At 46.6% G+C, this 21,811-nt stretch overlaps 1 protein-coding gene across 4 annotated transcripts in view; it reads left to right on the top strand.

The window, feature by feature from the left end:
* FAM219A (family with sequence similarity 219 member A) overlaps nt 1-21,705 on the top strand; it is a 106,229-nt gene extending 84,524 nt beyond the window's left edge. For 3 of the 4 annotated variants that reach the window (XM_074857255.1, XM_074857254.1, XM_074857252.1), the window contains 4 exons: nt 6,678-6,780; nt 10,939-11,019; nt 11,353-11,407; nt 12,596-21,705. In XM_074857255.1, coding sequence (XP_074713356.1) covers nt 6,678-6,780; nt 10,939-11,019; nt 11,353-11,407; nt 12,596-12,754 — 398 coding nt within the window. In that variant the 3' untranslated portion in view covers nt 12,755-21,705. The remainder of the gene's footprint in view (nt 1-6,677; nt 6,781-10,938; nt 11,020-11,352; nt 11,408-12,595) is intronic. The other variant, XM_074857253.1, reaches the window with a different exon arrangement.
* Nucleotides 21,706-21,811: the final 106 nt, after the last annotated feature.

Genomic DNA, 21,811 nt, shown 5'->3' on the forward strand with positions numbered 1-21,811 from the left:
CTTGAAGATGGAAAAATACAACTCTGTCACACCAGATTAATTCCCAGTTGTCTTCCCACTGCAGCAAATCCCATGGACTCACACTATACTGTCCCCATTGCAGGAAGCTCCATCTCCTCTTGATCGTGGAGGTTCACAAGCAATTGAGTTAGCGAGGTTCAGCCAGCAGCTCTTAGTAAAGAGACAGGAGCGGTCAGCATCTGCGTGCTTCCAACCCACAGTGCAAAGGAAGCAAATCAGCCTCGTCTGCCACTGAACGGCATTTGTGCCAATCAGGATGCTGGTTATGATTTCATTTAAACACTGAAACCAGAGGAGTAATTGTAAAGATTTATTCAAATCTGATTTTTAACATCGACACACTCATGTTAAGTCCATTCTGCTTCATGTACTCCATTCCTATTTTCCCCCATCATAAAGCAGCTAGACATATCCAGCCAGCTGAACAGGTAACCATTTAAAATTGCACTAATACAGAAGTGCTTGAAATAATTCATTAGGGCTGTAGTTGTTCCCAGTGGTAAGGGGAGAATTCATCTCCTCTCGACTTAGACACGACTTTCTCTAACAGAGGTTCCCTGTGGGAGCGTGCTTCATTTGTCAGCATGCAGTTATTTTCCTGTCCTCTGACACATCCTAAATCAGGCAGGTGAAAGCACACCAGGGCAGGGACAGTTTGCTAAGGGCTTAGCGTGCTGGGGCACCATCCTATTGAGGACCTTTGTGCGCAGCTATAATATGATACCATTGCCAGACAGGATGGAAGGCTGAGGCAAGTATGGTCCTGATTGTGTCTGCAGCATGCATTTCCTTTGCTCCTTTATACTTAGGTGTTACTCCTGCCTTACTGAAAGCTCCGCAGCTGCCTTTGGTTATTGTCACCCATAGAGCTTACCTTAAAGAAGCACTTAGAGCAGATGCTGAATGGCTCAGATGGGGTCAGCGAGCAGAACAGGCAAGTGTGAGACTAGCACAAAGGTAGCAGCTTGCTCACTGAGCAGATTAATCTTCTTCCTTTAAATTATTTTAATGTCATAATGGGACGAATTGTCTTAAAGATGAAGTGACAAGGTGGACAAGAAAGGAGGGGCGAGATGTGATGTGGTTGGCAGGTCCAGGTGAAAGGCTATCCTGCATGCTGTTCAGAGCATGGTGTCAAAAGGATCCTGGACCCCCTTCTCACATACACACACACACACAGACACACATGAACACACACAGGTGACACTCCATGTGTTCCTCTTCTGCCACAATGTCCAGGAGTAGCGTAAGTGGAACTGGTGCAGCCAAATTCCCCAGTGCATGAGACTGACAGCATGGCTGTCTGTGTCCTCCAAGCTGAAACAGAAGCTCATGCTGCTTTGCTCTACTTAAGCATGGAACCAGGTAGATTACCTGTGATGGGTTGACACTGGCCGGATGCCAGGTGCCCAAAGCCTCTCTATCACTCCCCCTCCTCAGCTGGACAGGGGAGAGAAAACATAACAAAAGGCTCATGGATCGAGATATGGACAGGAAGAGATCATTCACCAATTACTGTCAAAACAGACTCAACTGGGGAAATTAGTTTAATTTATTACCGATCAAATCAGAGTAGGGTAATGAGAAATCAAACTAAATCTTAAAACCACCTTCCCCCCCACCCCTCCCTTCTCCCCGGGCTCAGCTCTGTTCCTGATTTTTCTCCCAGCAGCACAGGAGGATGGAGAATGGATGTTGTGGTCAGTTCATCACCCATTGCCTCTGCTGCTCTTTCCCCCTCAGGGGAAGGACTCCTCACACTCTTCCTCCACACATTCCAGCATGGGGTCCCTCCCACAGGAGACAGTTCTCCACGAACTTCTCCAGTGTGAGTCCTTCCCACAGGCTGCAGCTCTTCATGAACTGCTCCAGCGTGGGTCCCTCCCACAGGGTGCAATTCTATAGGAAGAGACTGCTCCAGCGTGGGTCCCCCACGGGGTCACAAGTCCTGCCAGCAAACCTGATCCAGTGTGGGCTCCTCTCTCCATGAGTCCACAGGTCCTGCCAGGAGCCTACTCCAGCGTGGGCTTCCCACAGGGTTACAGCCTCCTTTGGGCACATCCCCCTGCTCTGTTGTGTGGTCCGCCATGGGCTGCAGGTGGAGATCTGCTCCACCATGGACCTCCATGGGTGCAGGGCACCGCTGCCTCACCATGGGCTGCACCACGGGCTGCAGGGGAATCTCTGCTCCGGTGCCTGGAGCACCTCCTCCCGCTCCTTCTGCACTGACCTTGGTGTCTGCAGAGTGGTTTCTGTCACATATTCTGACCCCACTCTCTAGCTGCAGTTGCCTTTGCAGTTTTCTTTCCCCTTCTTAAACACGTTATCACAGAGGTGCTACCACTGTTGCTGATGGGTTCAGCCTTGGCCAGCGGTGGGTCCATCTTGGAGCCAGCTGGCATTGGCTGTTGGACATAGGGGAAGCTTCTGGCAGCTTCTCACTGAAGCCACCCCTGTAGTCTCCCTCTATCAAAACCTTGCCATGCAAACCTCATGCATTACCCAACAGGGCAGTCCTGCTAATGATCAGAGAGGATCTTCAGGCTCCTTATTGACCATACTTCTTAATGTCAAAGGCATGTGCAGGCTCTTTCATGCCCTCCCAACCTCCTCTGCTCTGTCCTGCTTCTTCAAGGAAGTGTCTGAAAATTCAGTGAAAAGCCAACAGAACATGGATTTGACTAAAGCTGTCTCTCCCCCAACTGTACCAGCCCTGCTGATATTGGTAGTGATTGCCTGTTGTCCTGCAAGCCATCATACCTGCACTCACAGTGTGCTCAATCACCCATAACTGAGTGATGGGAAGGGGGATGACAAACCACAGGTGTATTTCATAGGTACAGTGGTAAAAAGTAGAACAGCCATGTGAAATGAAAGCTGAACAACTTTCAAATACTTTCAAATACCATGTAAGGAGCATCGTTGGAGCTCTTTTACTGCCAGTAATTGGTGATTTCTCTGAAGCAGCTGGAGAGCAGCCTTGTTTCATTCTGGCTTCCTCATCTCCAAGTCTCTGTCCTTCACCTTATATCTCTGCTGTATTAGCTTTTCATTGATCATCCAACAGCAAACTCACCAGACACGAAAAAAACAGTGGCTGGAAATCAGAGCCTTCTGGTTTTTCATTTGTTCTTGTGTGTCCCATTTTCTCTGTATTCGGCAGGAGTGCCTGTTAACCCTTCCTCATTCTTCTGGTGCCCAAGAGTTGCCCAGAATTAGGCAGTTTTGTAGGGTCAGCATCAATTTTCCATGAGGCTATGTTGCGTTCCTGGAAATTCATTGCGCATGCTGGAGTGCTGCAGGCAGCATAGGCAGTCATGAACATGGAAACCCTTTTCGTAGCCAGCACCAGAAACTGCCAAGTGCTGAGGACAAGCTATGCCTGTCCCCTCTGGTGGGACCATGCCCTCAGTGACTCAAGCTAAGCAGCAGCCTTGAGGCTGGGGGAGATGTAGGAGCACTGGTCTCATCTGAGTCCAACGGGGAATACTTGGCTACCATTTCAGAGAGTCTGGGATGGCTCAGAAGGAAAGAGCATCTTAGCTTTTCATTCCCTGAGAATTGCCCAGGTGCATAGTTGCCAGGTTTCACACAAAAGTTAGCACAGTTGGCTCAGTGGAGGGTTGTGATCTTAGGATTCATGCTCATGTGGGACATCAGCCAGTATAGGGCAGACTTTAAAGAAAAATGCCATTTGCTTATCAAGGCTAGGTTGTGGTTCCTTCTCTAACTTGTCTTTACCATACTGCTTATGTGTCTGATCACAGACTCTATGAGAACTAATTTAATTTGTGAAATTAGAGGGTTTTGTTAAAATGTTGGATTCTGAAAGTAACATCTTCAGAACTGCCTAAATCAGTCACATTTCTAAGAAGAACTCAAGTGCTTAGAGTTTGGGAACCTGGTCTTTAAACAAACATCTGGGGACAAAAACCAGGTGAGCTGGAAGCCAGGGAAAGAGCTCACTACCTAGAAATGGGGTTCACAAACTCCACCTGCTATACCAGGAGGAAGCACCATGCAGAAAATGGGCACTGGAAACCTCCTTCCCTCATTCTGATGGACCTGATGGTGTGTGAGGGTGGAATTTACAGCCCAGAATTACTGCAAGAGATTGGCACCAAAAAACTCCCTTGGGTGATGGTGGAAGTAGCAATAGTTCATAATACTTGTAAGGCTCAAATACTAGTTTTGCTTGCCTCAAAGCCTGATGTGACTCGTGCACATCTCCACAACCTTCCAGGAGTTTGTCCTAACACATGAGGGCTGAGTAGGCCTCCCATTCCCCTTGGAAGCCATCACATTTGGGTCACCAGGGATTCAGGATTCAAAGCATCTCAGAGGGAGATGAACTGTTGATTCATGCTTAAGAATTTGTCTGGGGACACAGGCATGGATATTCCCACCACACTTACATTGCATTGGGATTGTTCACTAAATAAGTGAAAGAAGGGATTAAATATAAAATCTCATCGTTCAGACCCACACGTTGCAGTAGGACTCAGTAATAGCATAGAAATAGTCATGGAGAGACCTGCTGGAGAAAAAACAGCGGAAGTTCAGATTCATCAGCCGAATAAGTAATCTGAATTGGAGAAGAGCATTAGTTCTTGTACTGGGCAATCAATAGAAAGCAGAGAGCACTGGCCCATTTAAAAGGCTCAGGCAGGCCTTAACTGCCTTGACAGAAAATGAAACCTGTAACCTCGTTTCTGAGTCAGGTGCCTTTTGTGAATTATACAGCCTCTTAAAGTGTTGGCAGCTTGTCTCAGCGCTGTGTATTTGTGGTCAGTGCTGGAGTTTCTGGTGTAGATGGGTGGAAGTTGGGTTATGTTTAGGATTGTAAACATTTGCCTCCATAAAACCCCGCTTTATCCCTGTGTCTGAATAGCAAAATTCACATGGTCTGCAAAACACCTGCCTTTTATTCTGGAGACAGAGATAACCAAGACATTTGCAAGTTCCAGTCCTGAGAAATTACTCTGATTTAAGGTTTTGACTTCGATCCTGTATCAGCCTCTTTGTTGCTCATGCCAGAGAGAGTTATTAATCCAATCCTTTTCCTGCCAAGTTCAATGAACATTTATTCACCTCTGCTGTCAGCAGGAGCAGGGCTGGGCATGGTTTGTGGGACCATGTACTCTTCTCTGCAGGTTTCTCAGCCACACTCATCATCACAATCTCTAGGCATCTCTGCTGCTTATTTGTTCCTCAGAAAAGGCAGCCTTGGACATGTGTCCCCCTGCTCTTACTTGTGTGGAAGGGACGGAGTTGGCCCACCTTGCACTTGCACTTGCCTGGTAGGCGTGCTGCTTTTCCACGTCAAGTGGGAAAAAAGATGCTTTTCTCTCTGAGGGGAATAAAATCTGCAAGAGAAAAAATGTATCACCACATTTCACACACCACAGGGGAAGCAGAAGCAAAATTAATTCATTATTCAGGTTCCCCAGCAAGCAGTCTGATAAACCCCTATTATTCAGACGTGCCACGATAGTAGTTCCCAACATTTTCTCACACTCTGGAGAACATTTTCACTTGGTTCCCTTCCTGCCTTACTCATCCCATGCTCAGTTTTTGCTACAAGCCTTGCCTGGCATTGCACAATGAGATTGGGGCAGTTAGCTCAACTTTTGTGGCTAATTGCTAACTCAACCCAACTGATTTCCTACAAGAAACAAGGAAGTACTTTAAATCAGAAAACTGAATATCGGTTTATATCAAAACTCATCATCCATGGGCTCCTATCCCTGCTGGAGGCAGGACCATATTAATACAGTGCAGGCATTGCATACTTGCAGAGGGCTTAGCTTTAGGACCCAAATTCTAGTTGTGATTCTGTGCTGAGAAGTTACTAAGATAAACAGTCTCTCCTAAAGAAGCTAACTTAAATCTCCTCTTGCGCTTGAATACATAAAGAAAGCTTGATGGAGCGGGTAGAACACACTCTGAAAATGTAAGCAAACAATATGCTGTTTAAAAATACAGCTGCAAAATGTTTCTCTTTTTTTTTTAAATAAAGGAAGCAAGCTCCCAAGAATCAATGTGAGATAAAAGAAAAAGACACACAGGGGGCATCACAGATTGCCAGGAAGAGAAGCAGAGAAGGCAGCAACACTTCCTGCTGTAGGGTGTGTTAGTCTGGTGAGTTGCTGTCTAGGGAAACAGCAGAAACTCAGGCCTGTTGTCAAGCTAGGCTGAACTAACACTAAATGATGGAGACATTTTCTGTCCCCATTGGGCCCCTCAGTAGCAGCCTCAATAGGAAGAGAACAGACAGAAGGATAAATTCCCTTGCCCAGCACAAAGCACAGTCCTAGGGTCCATGCAGCAGCTGGGTGCAGAGAGAGACAGGGTCTCTGCCCTTTCTCTGCCTCAGCTGGGTCTCATCCAGAAGCTCCATGACCATCTTACTGTGGTGTTAACAGCTGCTCTGAGTCATGGTACATTAGTTTTAGGCCCTGGAGACCTTGGATGCAATGGGACACAGCTTGTCCAGCCTTTGCAATGTCCCTGCTTGGGAGATGGAGAGCTCATGTCCTTTGTTATTAATTCTGCTATGCCTTTTGCCGCTATCAGATCTGGCTTTCTGCAGCTGTATGGTGGCCAGCCAGGCTGTTCCCCTAATTTTGCTTTTCCCCTTTGTGTCCCATATACAGAGAAGCAGAGGGAGCTGGCTCGGAAGGGCTCCCTGAAGAACGGCAACATGGGAAGCCCAGTTAATCAGCAGCCCAAGAAGAACAATGTGATGGCACGAACAAGGTAAAGGACTGGAAAAGCACTCAGCTGTGCTCTAAACTGCAATCCCTAACGGCATTAGGATGGGCAAGGACGATGTTCATTACCATTTTCCTACTGCCAAACACTCTGTGAGAGCAGTGATGACCCTTCCCAAAGCTGGCAGGCCCAAATGCTCTGTGCTGTGTTGCGTCCCACACCCCGGGCAGATGCAGGAACAGCTGAGCCCAGGACCAGTGACAGTGCAGCCTGCAGGAGGCAGAGCCTGGTTGAGATCAGGGGTTTGATACAGCTGCCTCGCGTGTTCTGGGTAGCCTCATGTAATCCATAATCCTGTCAGCGGGAGAGGTACGATGCTTCTTCATGTAGCACAAACTGGAGTAGAGCTTAGTTCTGCCTTGGCTGCTTTTATCGCAGTAGTTCCCCTGCTCCTTTTTGATGATGACCCCTTCCCCATACTGGCTGACTTAACGAAGGCTTGTACATAATCCATCTCTGTGTGCTTTGCTATACACCTCCTCCACACTTTGAACAGCATGGTCATACTTTGCTGGAGCTGCTTTGGCACATCTCCGCATGACAGTATCAGACAGTGCTACAAGCCACTGTAAACAAAGATGTTCCTAGCTGAATACTTTCTTTTATAGTATTTCTATTTTTTCTGTGCAAGCTTCAGTACACCAATGTATTACTTACCTGCATTCAGGAGGCAGGAACCCGCCCTGAGCCCACGGGATTGCACGCTTTGCATACTGCTAGAAAGGTGTTAGTTTTTAGTGGAGGACCTCATTTAAAATGACAGAAGAATCTGAGTGAATGCTGGGTGATTACTGATGAATGGGAAAGTTGCATGGATTACCATATATTAAGCAGAACAGGAACTGCAGGTCAGAGCCTCTCTGTATGCAACACATCCAACAGATGAGGTTCCTTGTTCACAGTAATTCCCCAAACCCAAAATAGTAGTCATAAATCATGCCAGGAATTTGTAAAGTTTTATTTGTAAGCCTCTGCAATGTTGGTGGAATACGTTGCATTGCACCCTGCTCTGTGTTTCGTTGTTGAGACCATATAAAGGAGCCAGACCTTTCATGGCAGCAAGAAATTCAGCAAATGCTCTCAGCTGGGTTTTCCACGCCCACTGTTCCTCCTTGTCTTCTAAATACAAGCTGGAAAGACTTGGTTTCTTTTGGCAATAGGCTGCATGCTAGCTTCCCGAGAGGAATGGTAGCAGATTTGCTGCTTGAGAGATTTAGAAACACTGAAATTAGTGGCGGAAGATGGTAAGGGAGAGAAGATAGGATAAGTACAGGTGCCTACCTGTAAAATCAGTGACTTCTGCTTGGAGAGGTAGTTGTTTCCGAGCTGCCGATGGAAAGAAGAGTGATCTGAGTAGGGAAGAGCAGAGCAGTGACATCTATTGACAAAAGCTTTTGAACAGCCAGCTCAGTTTTATTGCATTTGTGGACTTATGAGCAACCGTTCAGAGGACATGTGGACCCCTCCACAGCCAAGCATAGCCTCCTGGCAGTAGTCTTGCTTTTCTTAGTTTCTTTTCACACAGCTTTTAGAAGCATCCCTTGGGATCTGCAACACAGAGGTTTGCAGCCATTGCTTCAGTAGCAGATGTAGCCAAGTTCTGTTGTTCCCATATGACTGGGAGGTGTCTGGCACAGGGTCTCACCATCCCAAGTCCCTTCATCCCTCAGCTCCCTTGGCTTTCCGGGAACCAAGCTGCCCCACAAGCACAGCCCTAGTAATACCGCGGAATGGTTCAGTCTGTCTTGCCACAGACAGGGCAACCCCAGGAAGGCAGAAATGCCACAAGCTTATTCAAGTGGCTTCTTTTCACAGTGTAATGGTTGCGGTATAATGGGAGATACTCCAATGGGATACATTGCAAAACATCCAGGTTATGGTTTAAGTCGGAACTGTTGGTTTCTTCTGATCTCTGCAAGAGGAAAATAAGCTAAAACCATTTCCCCCTTTTTAACAGTTCTGCTGTTCCCATCAAATGTTTTCCTTCATTCAGGAAAACCACATTGCCTCTCCTAGTCTCTACTCCACCTCCTTCTTCCCCAAGGCTTCTGTTCTTCTGTATTATCTATATGAATTTCTGACATCCATCCTCTAGTACCAGGTTGACTTCACCATTCGGTCTTCTTCTGGGGCAGGCACACAGACAGCCTTAAAGGTGAAAGGATCTGGATCCATAATACGCTCAGTCTCCCTAAGAGCAAATAAAATATGAACAAGGTTGGAGTGATGCTGGCACAATGGCTACCAGCACAGGCAGAGCCCACAACACCATCTGTACCACTTGGGCACAGTCCACTCTGAGAATAACCTAAACCTGGGTTTGTGTTGTAACATGTTTCATGTTAAGTGAACAAAAACACCAAGACAACAAGCTCATACTGGGACAGCAGTGGATGAAAGCAGCTACAACTGCTACCTGGCTTTGTTCCAAGGGCAGTGGGAAGTGAAAATAAGGACAATCGGGATGTGAGGGGAAGACTTAGATCAGGGGCAGAAAAATTGAAGTTCTGTGTTATTAAGAAAAAAGACATTTCTCAAGAAAAAGATGTAGTGATTTTTTTTTTTAATTAAGTAAATAGCACCACAGAGCATTCTTCTCCCAGATTCCCTGATAGTGATTTGCTCACTCATGATATGCTGAGAACTGTCAGTGAGTATATAGAGAGCAGTGATTTGAAAACTGGAAATAAAGAATGGAAGTCAGTACTTCTGATACCTGTATGGGCAAGCTGCTGCTGCCAAGTCACAGCTTCAGTTCCAGACATCTTTGCTTCTTGACTTCTTCCTAAATGCTTCAGGGGCAGAAGGACTGTCCCAGTGCTATGAGAAGGAGTATTGGACTTTGCAAGAGGATCCCATTTTCTCTAGTCGCCTGGTGCAGCAGTTTGGAAATTCTGCATCAGTTTTAAAATTAGTTTCTTTAATCTTGTGTTTCAATGAACACAGTAAGAAAATACAAGTAGTCATGAACTTATATCTGTTTTGTAATAACATTTGTTTTATCTTACTCTCCCTGAGCCTGCCCATCTTTACTGCCTGGCAGGCCTTTGTATTGCTAAAATTGTAATGGCTGCCTGAAATTTTCCGAGCAAAAAAACATTTCAGGTAGTTAGAGAGAAGTTGGAGCATGGATGAGATGGATTATCATCTTTAGTTTGTACTTCCCAAACTCTTAGTGAAGCATAATTGTGCATCATTGTATGTTATTAAAGACCAGTTCTTCATTTGGGAGAAAACTTGAGTTAACCCACTGAATATTTTCATCACTGTTACAGTTCCCACCTGCTGAACACAGAATCTTATTCCTTTTGCTTGATTTGGTTCATCTTATTTTAAATATGAACCAAAGTCTTTGTGCAGTTTTGTGGATGAAAGAACTCTGTTGAGAACTAGATACCATTGTATTAATGCATTTTCCTTATCCGAGAAGCTCTGAAGCCAGTATTCCATTTCACAAACTCTCTCAGGCAATTAAAGGTGCTAAGTCATCGACAGCCTTTGTAACACTTCTGATGAAGTGAAAGTCATTATAAAATAATGGGATTTGAAAAGTGCTAGTCTGACTGGGCTCTTATGTTGCACTCACCAGCTCATATTTCTCATATTACTAAATTTAGGACTGAGACCTCAGAAGTGTTGTGTTGGGCAGGGGCCGGGGCGGGGGGGGGGCACTGGGTAGGCACACAGACAGAAAGACCAGATCCCTGATTTCCAGTAGTAGAATAGTAGGATCACTGAGCCTCTGCTTCCCCTAGCCTCCTTCTCCTGTTTACTTATTGCTACTGTCATGCACTCTGCTAGGAAAGAAAAGCAACATGAAAATAAACAATCTTGATATGACAAGCAGTGCTAGCCGAAGAGGTTCACCAGAATGAAACAGAGAGTGTCCCAATGTTTTTTTCTTCTAGGGAGGAACATGTTCCCAAGGCATGTCCAGCGTTCATCCAGGTGAAACTGCTCTAAGCTACCTAGAGACACAGCTCACTTCCTCTGAATTGCACACATTTAAACATCTTAACTGATAAGGGAGGGCTTGCAAGGAAGTGAAATGGGCAAAGCCTAACTATCATGTAGCTTTGCCCTAGACTATGTGTGGTACTGAGCTTTACTGCGTGGTTAACGGACAGCTTTTAATTATTTCAGGCTCGTCGTTCCCAATAAGGGCTATTCGTCATTAGACCAGAGTCCAGATGAAAAGCCACTGGTAGCCCTGGATACGGACAGGTATGCAAAGTGTTAATAAGATGATATACATTATGATGCAAGCGAGTTTTCATGCCAGACTGCAGCATTGAAGCTAACTCCTGCTGAAACCGCTCTTGCAGGCCGCTCTCATTCTTCCTTGCCCTTTGGCATGTGCTGTTACTGGTCTGTGTGTGTAAACAAGTAGGAGAAGGCATGAGTAAAGAGCACTGTGATGAAAGATGCTCTCCAGGGTCCCTTGATGTAACTTCTCTGTGCCTCAAGGACAGCTTCATGGCTCAAGACAGGGCTAACCAGGGAATACAGGTGTCTCTGATTGTTTCCTTCATTGCTGTATCTTGTCCTTCCCTGCAGTGATGATGACTTTGACATGTCCAGATACTCCTCCTCGGGATACTCATCAGCTGAGGTGAGTTATACTGTCTCTTGCCATCCTTGCCATGAATGCTAATAGTAGAGCAGCCAGAACAGCTTAGAGTGGCCTTGTACTGCCAGAAATGGCTACACAACGAATTTACCAGTAGTGTAGACTCTGTAAGTCTGGAAGGGACTGTGGCAGAAACTGTGTCATGTTTCTTTCTTCTCTGGTGATCCAGCTGGCTCCATTCCCACACTGCCATGGCGCAGAGATCTGCCCGTCGGCTTTTTTCACAGCTACCTTTGGCTTCACTCGAGCTTTTCCCAGTTCTGCTTAGTCCTGCAGTGTTAGCCCACGTGGTGCAAAAGCATCAACTTGTCTGTCACACCAGCTTAGTAACCATATGATTGCCAAGGACACAAATAAAGGATCTGAGGGTGTGCTGTGATTTCTAGTTCTTTGTGCGGTCAGGGTCACCCCATGTGTGTTTACTTGGAGCAGGCAGACATTCCAGGGAGGACTTGCAGATATGAACTCTTGCCCTTTTGAAGAAAAAAGGCAGGAAGCTCAGGCTTGTTAATCCCTCTGCATTGTTTCTGAATATTGCCAAACTCTCCCCTGAATAAGTTGCTCAGCCTCTGGGATCTGATTTTATTTCCAGGGTGCTGAGCAGCCTTTCGGCACACAAGCTGCTGGGAGCTCTTCCACCATATATCCCTTCCTTGTGCAAAATACATCTGAAACACAGAGAAACAGCCAAGAGCAGGGACCAGATCAAATGATCTGGGCCAGATCTGGGCCCTGATGAAGTATTGTTCACCCAGATCTGGTTAGACAGCACTTGAATCTGAGATTACAAAGAACCAAGAGGCTTTGCCACCTTTCAGCTGCTATAGTGTGCCCCAGACTGAGAGGAGGGACTGCCCAGCTGCCGGCTGGTTTATTAACATTATTATTACATTACTTTAAAAGAGGGATTGTCTTCATGGAAAGATTATTGCAGAACAAAACAGTGTATCGACTTGCTGCTCTGGAATATCTCACTCTAGATATTCCTATTCTGGAAGAAGCTAGAACAGAAGGCAGCCCTCACCTATGGTCAAAAACTGGGACTCTTTCACTGATGGGGCAGCTGCTAATGATGGGGAAATAGATTCCAGAATAAGAGACCTCCTTCATCTTCTGACCATCAGAAGTAAGAAGTCTCAAGTGTTTGACTGTTTGTCTCTTTGTCTGTAGCAGATCAACCAAGACTTGAACATCCAGCTGCTAAAGGACGGGTACCGGTTAGATGAGATCCCGGATGACGAGGACCTCGACCTAATCCCCCCTAAATCAGTCAACCCTACCTGCATGTGTTGCCAAGCCACCTCCTCCACCGCCTGTCACATCCAGTAGTGAGGCCGGCAGGCTGTGATCAGTGCTTTCCACTATAACTGTAAAACTTAACAGCCATTGCTTCCTCCTATGGTAGGACGTGCACCTCTTTGTGTTCATGGAGCCAGGAGAAACCAAAAAATTCATTTTATGATTGGTTGATAAGTTATTTTAAACTATGGTTAAACAAAAGAGAAGTTGCTCAAAGTGCCAGGCAGTGCCTGGCAGAACTGACTGGTCTGGAGAGCAAATGCAGAGGGGTCCAGATATACCTCTTTGGTTGGTGTAGGCACCGGGGATATTTTGTAAGGTGTCTGTTCCAGAATGGGAAGGGTCAGATGGGGCTGCAGGTAATCCTGCCCACTGTAACTAATCCATCTGTGAGATCAGGGCGTGAGTCTGAGGTGTAGGGGAGTTTTCCTAGTGAGAGGAGGTCAGTTCTTAATTCATTCACTAAACCTGTTTCATCTGCATAACCAAAATGATACTGTAACTTGGGCGCAGGAATGGGAATGGAGCAGGGCATCCTTTCTTATGGCAAGGCTAGCCAGGACTAGCATGATGCAATTCATTCACTTGTGAAGAAGATAAATAGGTGGCATTTCACTGTGAGTCAGTACTAGGTAGAGCTGTCATGTCACATATCCAATGCAATCTACCTTTAGCTCCACATTAAATTACCACCAAACACATCAGATTAAATCTACAATCCATCCATGCTCTTTAGGGATTCAGTCCTTGCCCAAGAATACCATACTCCTGAGTTCAGTCATCATGTATACTGACTTCAGCATATACTTAATTCCTGTGAGACCCATCTGCTTCCAAAAATCTTAAACTTTGTTCAGCTAAGAAAAAATGAGTCCTGCACAAGACAGGACTAGAGCTGTACAGTCTGAAGGTCAGCGCTAGAAAAGCTAGTTGAAGAAAGCACATTTTTACAGTGCTGGACTGTTGATACTCTCTTGACACTGTGTCTCTTGGTGCCTGTGGGAGAAGATTAATGCTGAAGGTATCTGTGTGGTGGTGTCAGACTTCAGGGGAATTTTCAGCCACAGCAGGATTATGAACAGCTTCGTCTGAAAAAAACCCATGAGAGGAAACTACTGTTTATCCCATCTCAGCCCATTTGTGAACCAGGCTTTGTCTGTGTTATTGCTGCCCCATGTCAGGAGCAATTGTGCTTATTTGGTGCTGAAATAGTCAGGAAACCTGGCATTACATTAGATTGCTGGACTGAATTGCCAGTTCACCAGCAGATTGTTTTGAATGCAAAACCATTTCTGGAATTAGGAAACGTGTCCTATCCCTGACCAGTCTTACACTGCTGGCTGCGAGGGACAGGCTGTCATTTTTCTCGGTGTTGAAATCTTTTGCCACAGGCATGACTGTGTGTTTTCCTCCCCTTTGAGGAGGAAGGACCACCTGCCTTGGGTCATCACTTGCTTTATAGCCTGGGGAAGGGAAAAAGTGAGGGCGATTCTGAGCTTCTGGTCAGAATTCCTGAGTCACAAGGCAGAGCCTGAGCTCCACCCCATCAGATAGATTCCCAATCTGAAATCTGCATGAAGTGAGCTGAGTCTTTAAGAAGTCCTCTTCATGATTAGGAGGAGATTCATTTAACATCTTGGGGTTTCATGCTGTGCAGTACGAAGCACGATACCATCCACAGCATTAGTAAAAGAGCAGGCACACAAGATTCCTGGGATTTCTTATTCACTAACTGGTATGGGCAACTGTTAAACCTATGTTTGCTGCCCCCACCCCGCCCCAAAACAGCACGATGCTGTCCTGGCTCCAGGCCATAGAAAGAGGACTGAGTGGTGCTGTTTACTGAGCATCTCTTCCTCCTCGTGCAGAAATGCTGATTAACTTGCCAGCTCCTCTAGGACGAGTGTTTTCCTCAAGTGAATTCCTCTCCCTTTCTCACCACCTGATAATGCTGAAGGAGAATATCTCCAAAATGTTTGTAAAGAAGCATAAAGCATCAGGTCTCCAGTTCTTCACTTATTCCTTCGTATGCCTGCTTTCCTCTCCAGTGCTAGCTCAGGTTGAGGTTAGCAGGCTGCGGAGGTGTGGGAAGAGCTCTAACAACACTGTGTAGAGAGAAAAGATAAAAGGGGAAAAACATTCCTTAAGGAGTCTTTAATGGGGAATGTAGTCAAAACCTAACAAACACTGTTGTCAAACCAAATCCTACAGGACATGACTGAGTATCCTTAAATCTTCACTCTTCTAAAGAGGTGCTTTGCAGTTCAGTATTGGTACCATGCAACATCTTCATCACATTTATCCTCTTGGGTCAGTCTCTGTGCCTTCCAGCCGGGCTGCACACACTCCGCCTTTCCCACAGCCCTTGCTCAGGAGCTTGGAGCATTTCAGTGTGCCTGCTAGAGCAACAAGTCATCTGCTTACATGGGTCAGTCATGAAGGACTGCAGGTCCCACAGGTCTCTATCATGCTGCTGTCGTGTTTGGTCTAAGACAGAATGAAGCTTGCTGACACTGTATCTCCCAGGGTTAATGCCTCCTCTCTGAAGGACAGACCTTCCCTGATAACCACTGCCCCACAGCATCACAGCCAAGTCCTTTTATTGCCCTTGTTGCTGTTTTTTGCCTGCCATGTTCAGTGAGGCATTCCTCAACCCTGCAACCCTGCAACTGCCCTCAGCCCTTTGCATTGTGTGATGTGCATCTGCTTCTAGCACAACCCTTTAGGGACGGAGGGAGATTAATTTAAATCTTACACTCAATGCTTCCTCCAAATACAGATCGAAGTGCAAGCCAAGTGTTTTTTCCTGTGCACAGGAGTTGTTTGCACAAATAGCTGGTTTGGAATGACAGTACAGGACCATAAAATGGCAATTTTTTGGCTTCTCCTCTCTATGCTTTGTGTTCATATATTTTATTAGGGGAATAAAGTAGAAAGGGTGGGGAAAAGTAGTTACCTGTGTAGGGTCATTTTCAGGAAGGCTGAATGGATTAAGGCAATGCACATGTGGCAGTCACAGAAAATTGAACACTAACCCTTCTGAACCACAGCCCCGTGAGCAGGTTATGACCATGTGGTGTGTTTGTTGGCTCATTATGGAATATGGTGGACAGTCTGTCAGTATGTATTAACTGCAGATTGGGCTGGCTCTTCCTGTCTGGTCTCGTGCTCAGACCTTTGCTTCAGCCAGAAGGCTTTCCTTGTGCCCTCGTTGGATGTTACACTGTGGTGGCTTCCCAGGAAGGTGTATAGATACATGGCCGTTCTGGCACTACTCTCCTTAGACCAGTCTCTGCTGCCATGGCCTGGAGAAGGCAAAAGCAAAGAGCACGGACCCTGACTCTCTGTTGCAGCATTATACAGCCCTAAAATCTGCAGAGCTTTTGGGCACTCTCCTAAATGCAGGTTGCATGCAAGAAAGCAAATCGTTCCTTGTTCCAGTCTTTGCACCAAACCAGATGGTCTTCTCAGGCCCAATTTTCAGTCCAAAGTTGTACAGAATACCAAGGGGAGGAGCACCATGGGGTATGAAAGGCAGCATCGCTGTCCATCTAAATTACTATGCAAACAGGATATAAGGATATTGATGCTGATGCCTCCACAAAGGAATTTGCATTTGATGCCTCCTAAATTGAGACTGGCTTTTTGTTAGGATTTTATTTAATTTCAGTCACCAAATTACCTGAGTTTAAGCAAGTCCTTTTATCAGATGTTAATTTTGCCCTTTAACATGAACTGGCTTTGAACTTCGGGGTCTCTCAACTCTGTCTCTCTGGTCTGCAGACTCCCCATTTCCAGATGTCTGTGTGAGGAGGAACATCCTCCTAGTGTTGAGGAAGGTCCTTAGATAACATGGTCTAGTCTGCTTTTCTGGTGTTTGTAAATAAATTTTGGCTGAAAGGAGGCTGATGTCCAGGCGACCATCCCAAAGGCTCATTTGATGTCTTATCAGACATATCTTGAAGCCAAACCTTGGAAGAGCCACTGGATCATATCTGACTGCATGTCTACCCCCAACGTGTACGCTTGGCCATTAGCTCTGCTATGCTCTTCTGGCTGTCTTGCCGGCAGATACCTTGCGACTGCAAAAGCAGGCGACCAAGCCTGCTGCCTGGACTTTGAAAGGGACTTCAGGGTACTCCCCCATGGACAGGATGGACTCAGCTGCTTCTGAGTTTGTGTCTCCAGCTCCTTTCCCAAAAGGAGTCACCAGCTCTGTTCAGGTGTGTGCTGGCTGACACTCTGGTCTGAGATCTGGAGCAGAATCCTTTCCTCTCCATGCAGAGTGTCCTCAGGCTGGCCTGCGAGCTGTGCAATGGCATGCAGGAGGCTTGAAAAGTACAGTGCCCTGCATGTGACTCAATAGAAACATAAAGATGCTTTTGAAGAAAAGAAGGACCCAGCTGGGCACCAGATGGAATGACAGGAAGAAGAAAACAAGCAGTAACTAGAAAGGTTGCCAAGTGCTGTCTTGGCCTAGGGCAGATCCCAGTTGTTGGAGTTAATTTATTTCAGTGCAGTGCTGATACCAGCAGGGCGAAAAGCTCTCTTTCAGGTATACACACCAGAAACACTGTGTCCCTGAGCTGGCACTGCAGCCAAATACTCCTGCGGAGAATCTGCTGGACTGTTAGAGCACAGAAATGAGATCCAGGGTCCTTTGCTGCTGTTGGCATGTGGTACACATTTGCTCTAAGCTCAGGCAAGTCACATCCCCTCTTGATGTCCATTCCCTTCTGCAGCACAGGGGAGAAACCTTCCTTCCCAAGATCCTACCACCACCCTGCATGGATGTTGCCAGTTGTGTGATGGGCACCATTGATAGCATAGCTCTGCAAGCAAGATGCAAAAAGCATGCTATAGAAATTTTGCTCCTATTTTCAAAGTACTACTCTGCTTTCCCTCTGTTTACCAGCTTCTGATGTTGCTTGCACGTGCCAGAAGGCTGCAGGGTGGAGGTTAGTAGAGAGATTAAACAGCATTCGGGGAAGATGTTTGGCAAGGATGTGTTTCCCAGTTATTTGGCAGCTGGCTCTCACACAACTGCCTTCTCAATCTGCATGCTGCCACAGGGAACATGTAAGAAGATTTGGTGGCCCAACAGCACCATCCCCTGCTAGTAGAATTAAGGAATTTAGGAGTGCAACTGGGGTAGCAAGTGCTGGTGGGAGGGAAGAGATCAGTGAAGGGCTCGTTTGGGATGTTCCCACAGCCATTTCATGCTCTTACTTTTAGCATCCGTGTAATCATCTGAGGGTTTATACTGGCAGTTTTGCCTGGGCTCTTCCTTTACTTTTTCATTCTCCCCTCTAAGCTTACATGACGTATGGCCACTCTTACCTAGAATGAAGTAGGCTTTGTCACCTGACTGCTGCTTGGCTCAGCAAGCACAGGCTGCACGTTCAGAAGAAACACCTGCACAGATGGGCAGTGCCACAGGGCAAGTTGGGCTAGGTTGAGCCTAAGGGGAAGGCATGGGAAGATCTTCATTTTAAGGTGCTTTTCACTTCTAGGAAAACATTGCATCCTTGTCACTTCCTTTCAAGGCTTTCCTGTGAGAGGGATTGCTCCAAACCTTGAACTGCATCTCATCAGACAAACCCACCTCTGTTACAGAGACACACAAGCCCTGAGGCAGAAAAGCTAGCAATTTAGCGTAGAGGAAGAGGTTGTGACCTGGGATTACCTACGGAAGATTAATGCAGGTTTCTCACAGGGGCTGGAGTCTATATTTTAACTCCCTGCACTGTGCATCTGAGCTGCTGCATCACTTCCAGAAAATTACACCTACATCCTCTCCTTTGCCCCCCTTGACTTTGGTGGCAGTCTCAGGATCACAGCAGCTAAACACTGCCTGGCTGAGCACTGGGGAGGCAAAGGTTGGGGACTAATTGAGATTACATGAAGCAGAGCACCGTGGCCCATGCAACCATGCAGCAAACCATGTTGCAAAGCAGCACAGACAGTGGCAGGACAGATTGCAGCTTTCCCTGGTGCCTGTAGAGAGCAGTTCTTCCCATTGCTTCCCAGACCCATTTGCCACTGGTGGTGGCTCCGAACCTTTCTCTTTGTCTAAAAAGCTGCTCCAGCAAAAGATGGATTTGTTCCTGGAAGGAGCCCACCTAGCTGATTGTGCCTGGTCTGTGGAACCATTTTCATAGTAACAAGTTGTGATACAGGTGGTGGGATTGCATCAGGTAGTGGAAGGTACAAAAGAAGCCTCATTAAAATGTGACCATCTCAGATGTGTCAGTGGAAGCCATCACAGTAGGCACCAGGAAAAGGCCACCGAAAGGCCATGCTGATATAAGTCCTGTTACCTGCTGAGATGTTTACTGTCCTGGAGCGGCATTTCTCCCCTAGTTGCCCATCCAGCTGCCCCAGGTGAACTCACCGGGAAGCACTGCTCTCTATCCAGGCTGTCTTCTTGCTTCTGCACCCCAAAAAAGCTGCAACTCCATTTGTTACCCACCTTTCTCGAGCCTGCATGATTTGGGAGATGGGAAGTTTTTTGGGAGATGTAATACAGATGCATGGAGAGAGCTGGAAAACTTGGACAAGCTCTCTTCACAACAGCCCTTATGGTTTTTATCACCTTCATCTCCATCCTTAGCTCAAAGATTTCTCTGCTCAGTTTCTTTGCATGGAAAAGCTGAGGTAGCAGCTGTGTCTGGCTTGTAGCTGCCTCTGTCCTGTGACAAACCCAAGACAAATGTTAGACCAGCGGGAGATCCAACAAATGTGGTGGTGGGTGAGACAGAGAGCAGGCTGGGATTTCTCTTCACCTGCCTGAAGGCTGTGGGGCTGAGGGTTCCCCAGGCTACTGTAAAACCTTGGTGTGATCCAGCAAGCCGAGCTGGCCGCCTTCACCCTTATGGTCTCAGTGCTGTGGGAGGTTTGGGACCCATGCCCCAGGTCCTAGCCCTGCCAGCCCATGTGCTCCTGGGGCAGGCTGGAGACCTGCAGCAGAGGCACCAGTGGATGCCTGTTGGCTGTGCTCTTGCTGAGCTGGGGCAGGGCACTGTAGAACGCTCTGGTAGGGCTGTAGTTCTGCAGGGAGAAAGACTCTTGCAGAGGATGAAGTCTTTGCAGGGGAGAAAATTTGGAAAGGTTTTTTTTACCCCTTTTTTCACATTTTTAACCATTTTTACTCTTTCCACAGAGGTTATTGAACCTTCAGTTTAATCAAGGAAATGAGCCACCATGAAATAGCTTTCTGAAGGGTCTGAAAGCAGGTGCTACTTGCATGCAGAGCTGGTCTGTGCCTGACATGCAACTTTCAGACCTCATTGTACATCCTGTAGCTGAGTCACCCTGTGCAACGGGGACTGGGGTGGGAGAGTCAGCTTTGGCCGTCACGCCAAACACACATGGCTTCCCAAACTGAAGAAGAATCAGACCAGGAAGTGGGGAAGGTGCAGCGACAGTAGAAGGATAGCTAGTTATTACAGGTAATCTTTGGTATCCGTGTCCAGTGATTAGTCCTAGAATTGCAAGCCTTGTTATATTGCACACGTCCTCCTTCCACTCCTCAAAGCAGCCATCGCCTTTCCTCCCCCCAACCCCATGCACTTGTGATGAGCATCAGAGGCGGTTGCACCAAAGTGACTCTTAGCCTGGTTCTGTGTCCCCTGAACCCACGCAAACCCAAGGCAGCTCGGATAGTTGTTGGCCATCACAAGTGCAGTATCTCCACTCGGGTTTCTTTCCTTGTGTACCATAGCTTCCTCCGCACGCACTCTAGCAGGGCAGTACAGGAGGCTCTGACCATGTCCCAAGAAGCTACTTCTCCCCCTGGCAGCACCTTGCAGACATGCACCTTATTGGGAAGGTACTGGGTCAATGCTGGTGAGATCAAGCGCTGCCAGTCTTGTGTAGGTGGCAGCTGATGGGGATCCGCTGGGGGAAGCTGGCAGAAAGTGGCTACTGTCCCTTTTCTTTTCTTTTTTGATGGAGAGGGGGATTTTTTTGGCATTATGATTATTGTCCACCTTCCAGTGGCCAAGTTCTGGGCTGCATTAATAATTGGGGTTCATTGGCTGGCGGGGCAGGTATGGAGCTTTGCACCAACCTTAATAGCAAACGTCATGGCTGTATCCAGAGCCTGGATACAGGCTGGGTTTCTCCCATGCTGGCAGAAATCTTTCAGCAGGCTCCCAATTGACATTTTTGGCAGACAGGGAAACAGCACTCCTTCGAGTCCAGATCAAATCTGCAATTCCATTTCGTGTCCTCAGCTTGGAAAAAAAACAAGCAAATGCTTCCCGGGTCTTCTTTCCCCATGCAGTGCCTGGCACCCCAGGGGAGGGGGTGGCAGGAGGCATTTCAGGATCACCAAAAGCGAGGTCCTTTTTGGATGTATTTAATGGAAATATCTTTCAGGAGGAGAGACCTCCCGACCTTTGCGTTAATCTCAAGAGCAGGAGATGAATTTCCGCTGTCCTTGCATATACTGAAACATAGCTGAAACAGCCAAATGCAAAGTAGAGTTAAACGTAGGGTTTGACCTGAATAACCTTTTAATTAGGAAGATAAATTTGTTGTAGCTTGACCTTAGTCCATGTTAGGAACTTGCTAATCATTTGACATGCAGAGTGTATTAATGCTGCACTTAACTTGGCCATTGGTTTTATTATCTGGTTTTGGGAGTTTTTTCACTCCTGAAGCATCAGTCTGCATCTTGTATGGGTTTTCTTTTCTTTTTTTTTCCTGTTCAGAACATGTAGCACACTGTTGTACTTCTGTTTCCGTCTGCGTAGAGTATTGCCTTAAACAGATCAGTTGTGTTGTGGTTTGTTTTGGGTTTTCTTTTTCTACCATCAGTTTTATGCATTAATTTATTTAAAAATGTGGGGGTTTTTTTCAAAAACACAAAACATGTATAATATTTTTTTTAACATTTCCATTGCAGTATTTATCATTGTTACTGGTTGTGTGTAGTGTAACAGAATTAATGATATTAAAAAGCATACATATGAAAACCAGCCTGCCAGCCTTTCTCATTGGAGCGAACCGGGCTGAGAGGGTACGAACTGTACCATCTCCTCTGAGCCCCCAGCAATCATGGATGCTGAAATCAGGGGGTGC

The sequence above is a fragment of the Strix uralensis genome, chromosome Z (assembly GCF_047716275.1).
Source record: "Strix uralensis isolate ZFMK-TIS-50842 chromosome Z, bStrUra1, whole genome shotgun sequence".
Lineage (NCBI taxonomy): Eukaryota > Metazoa > Chordata > Aves > Strigiformes > Strigidae > Strix > Strix uralensis.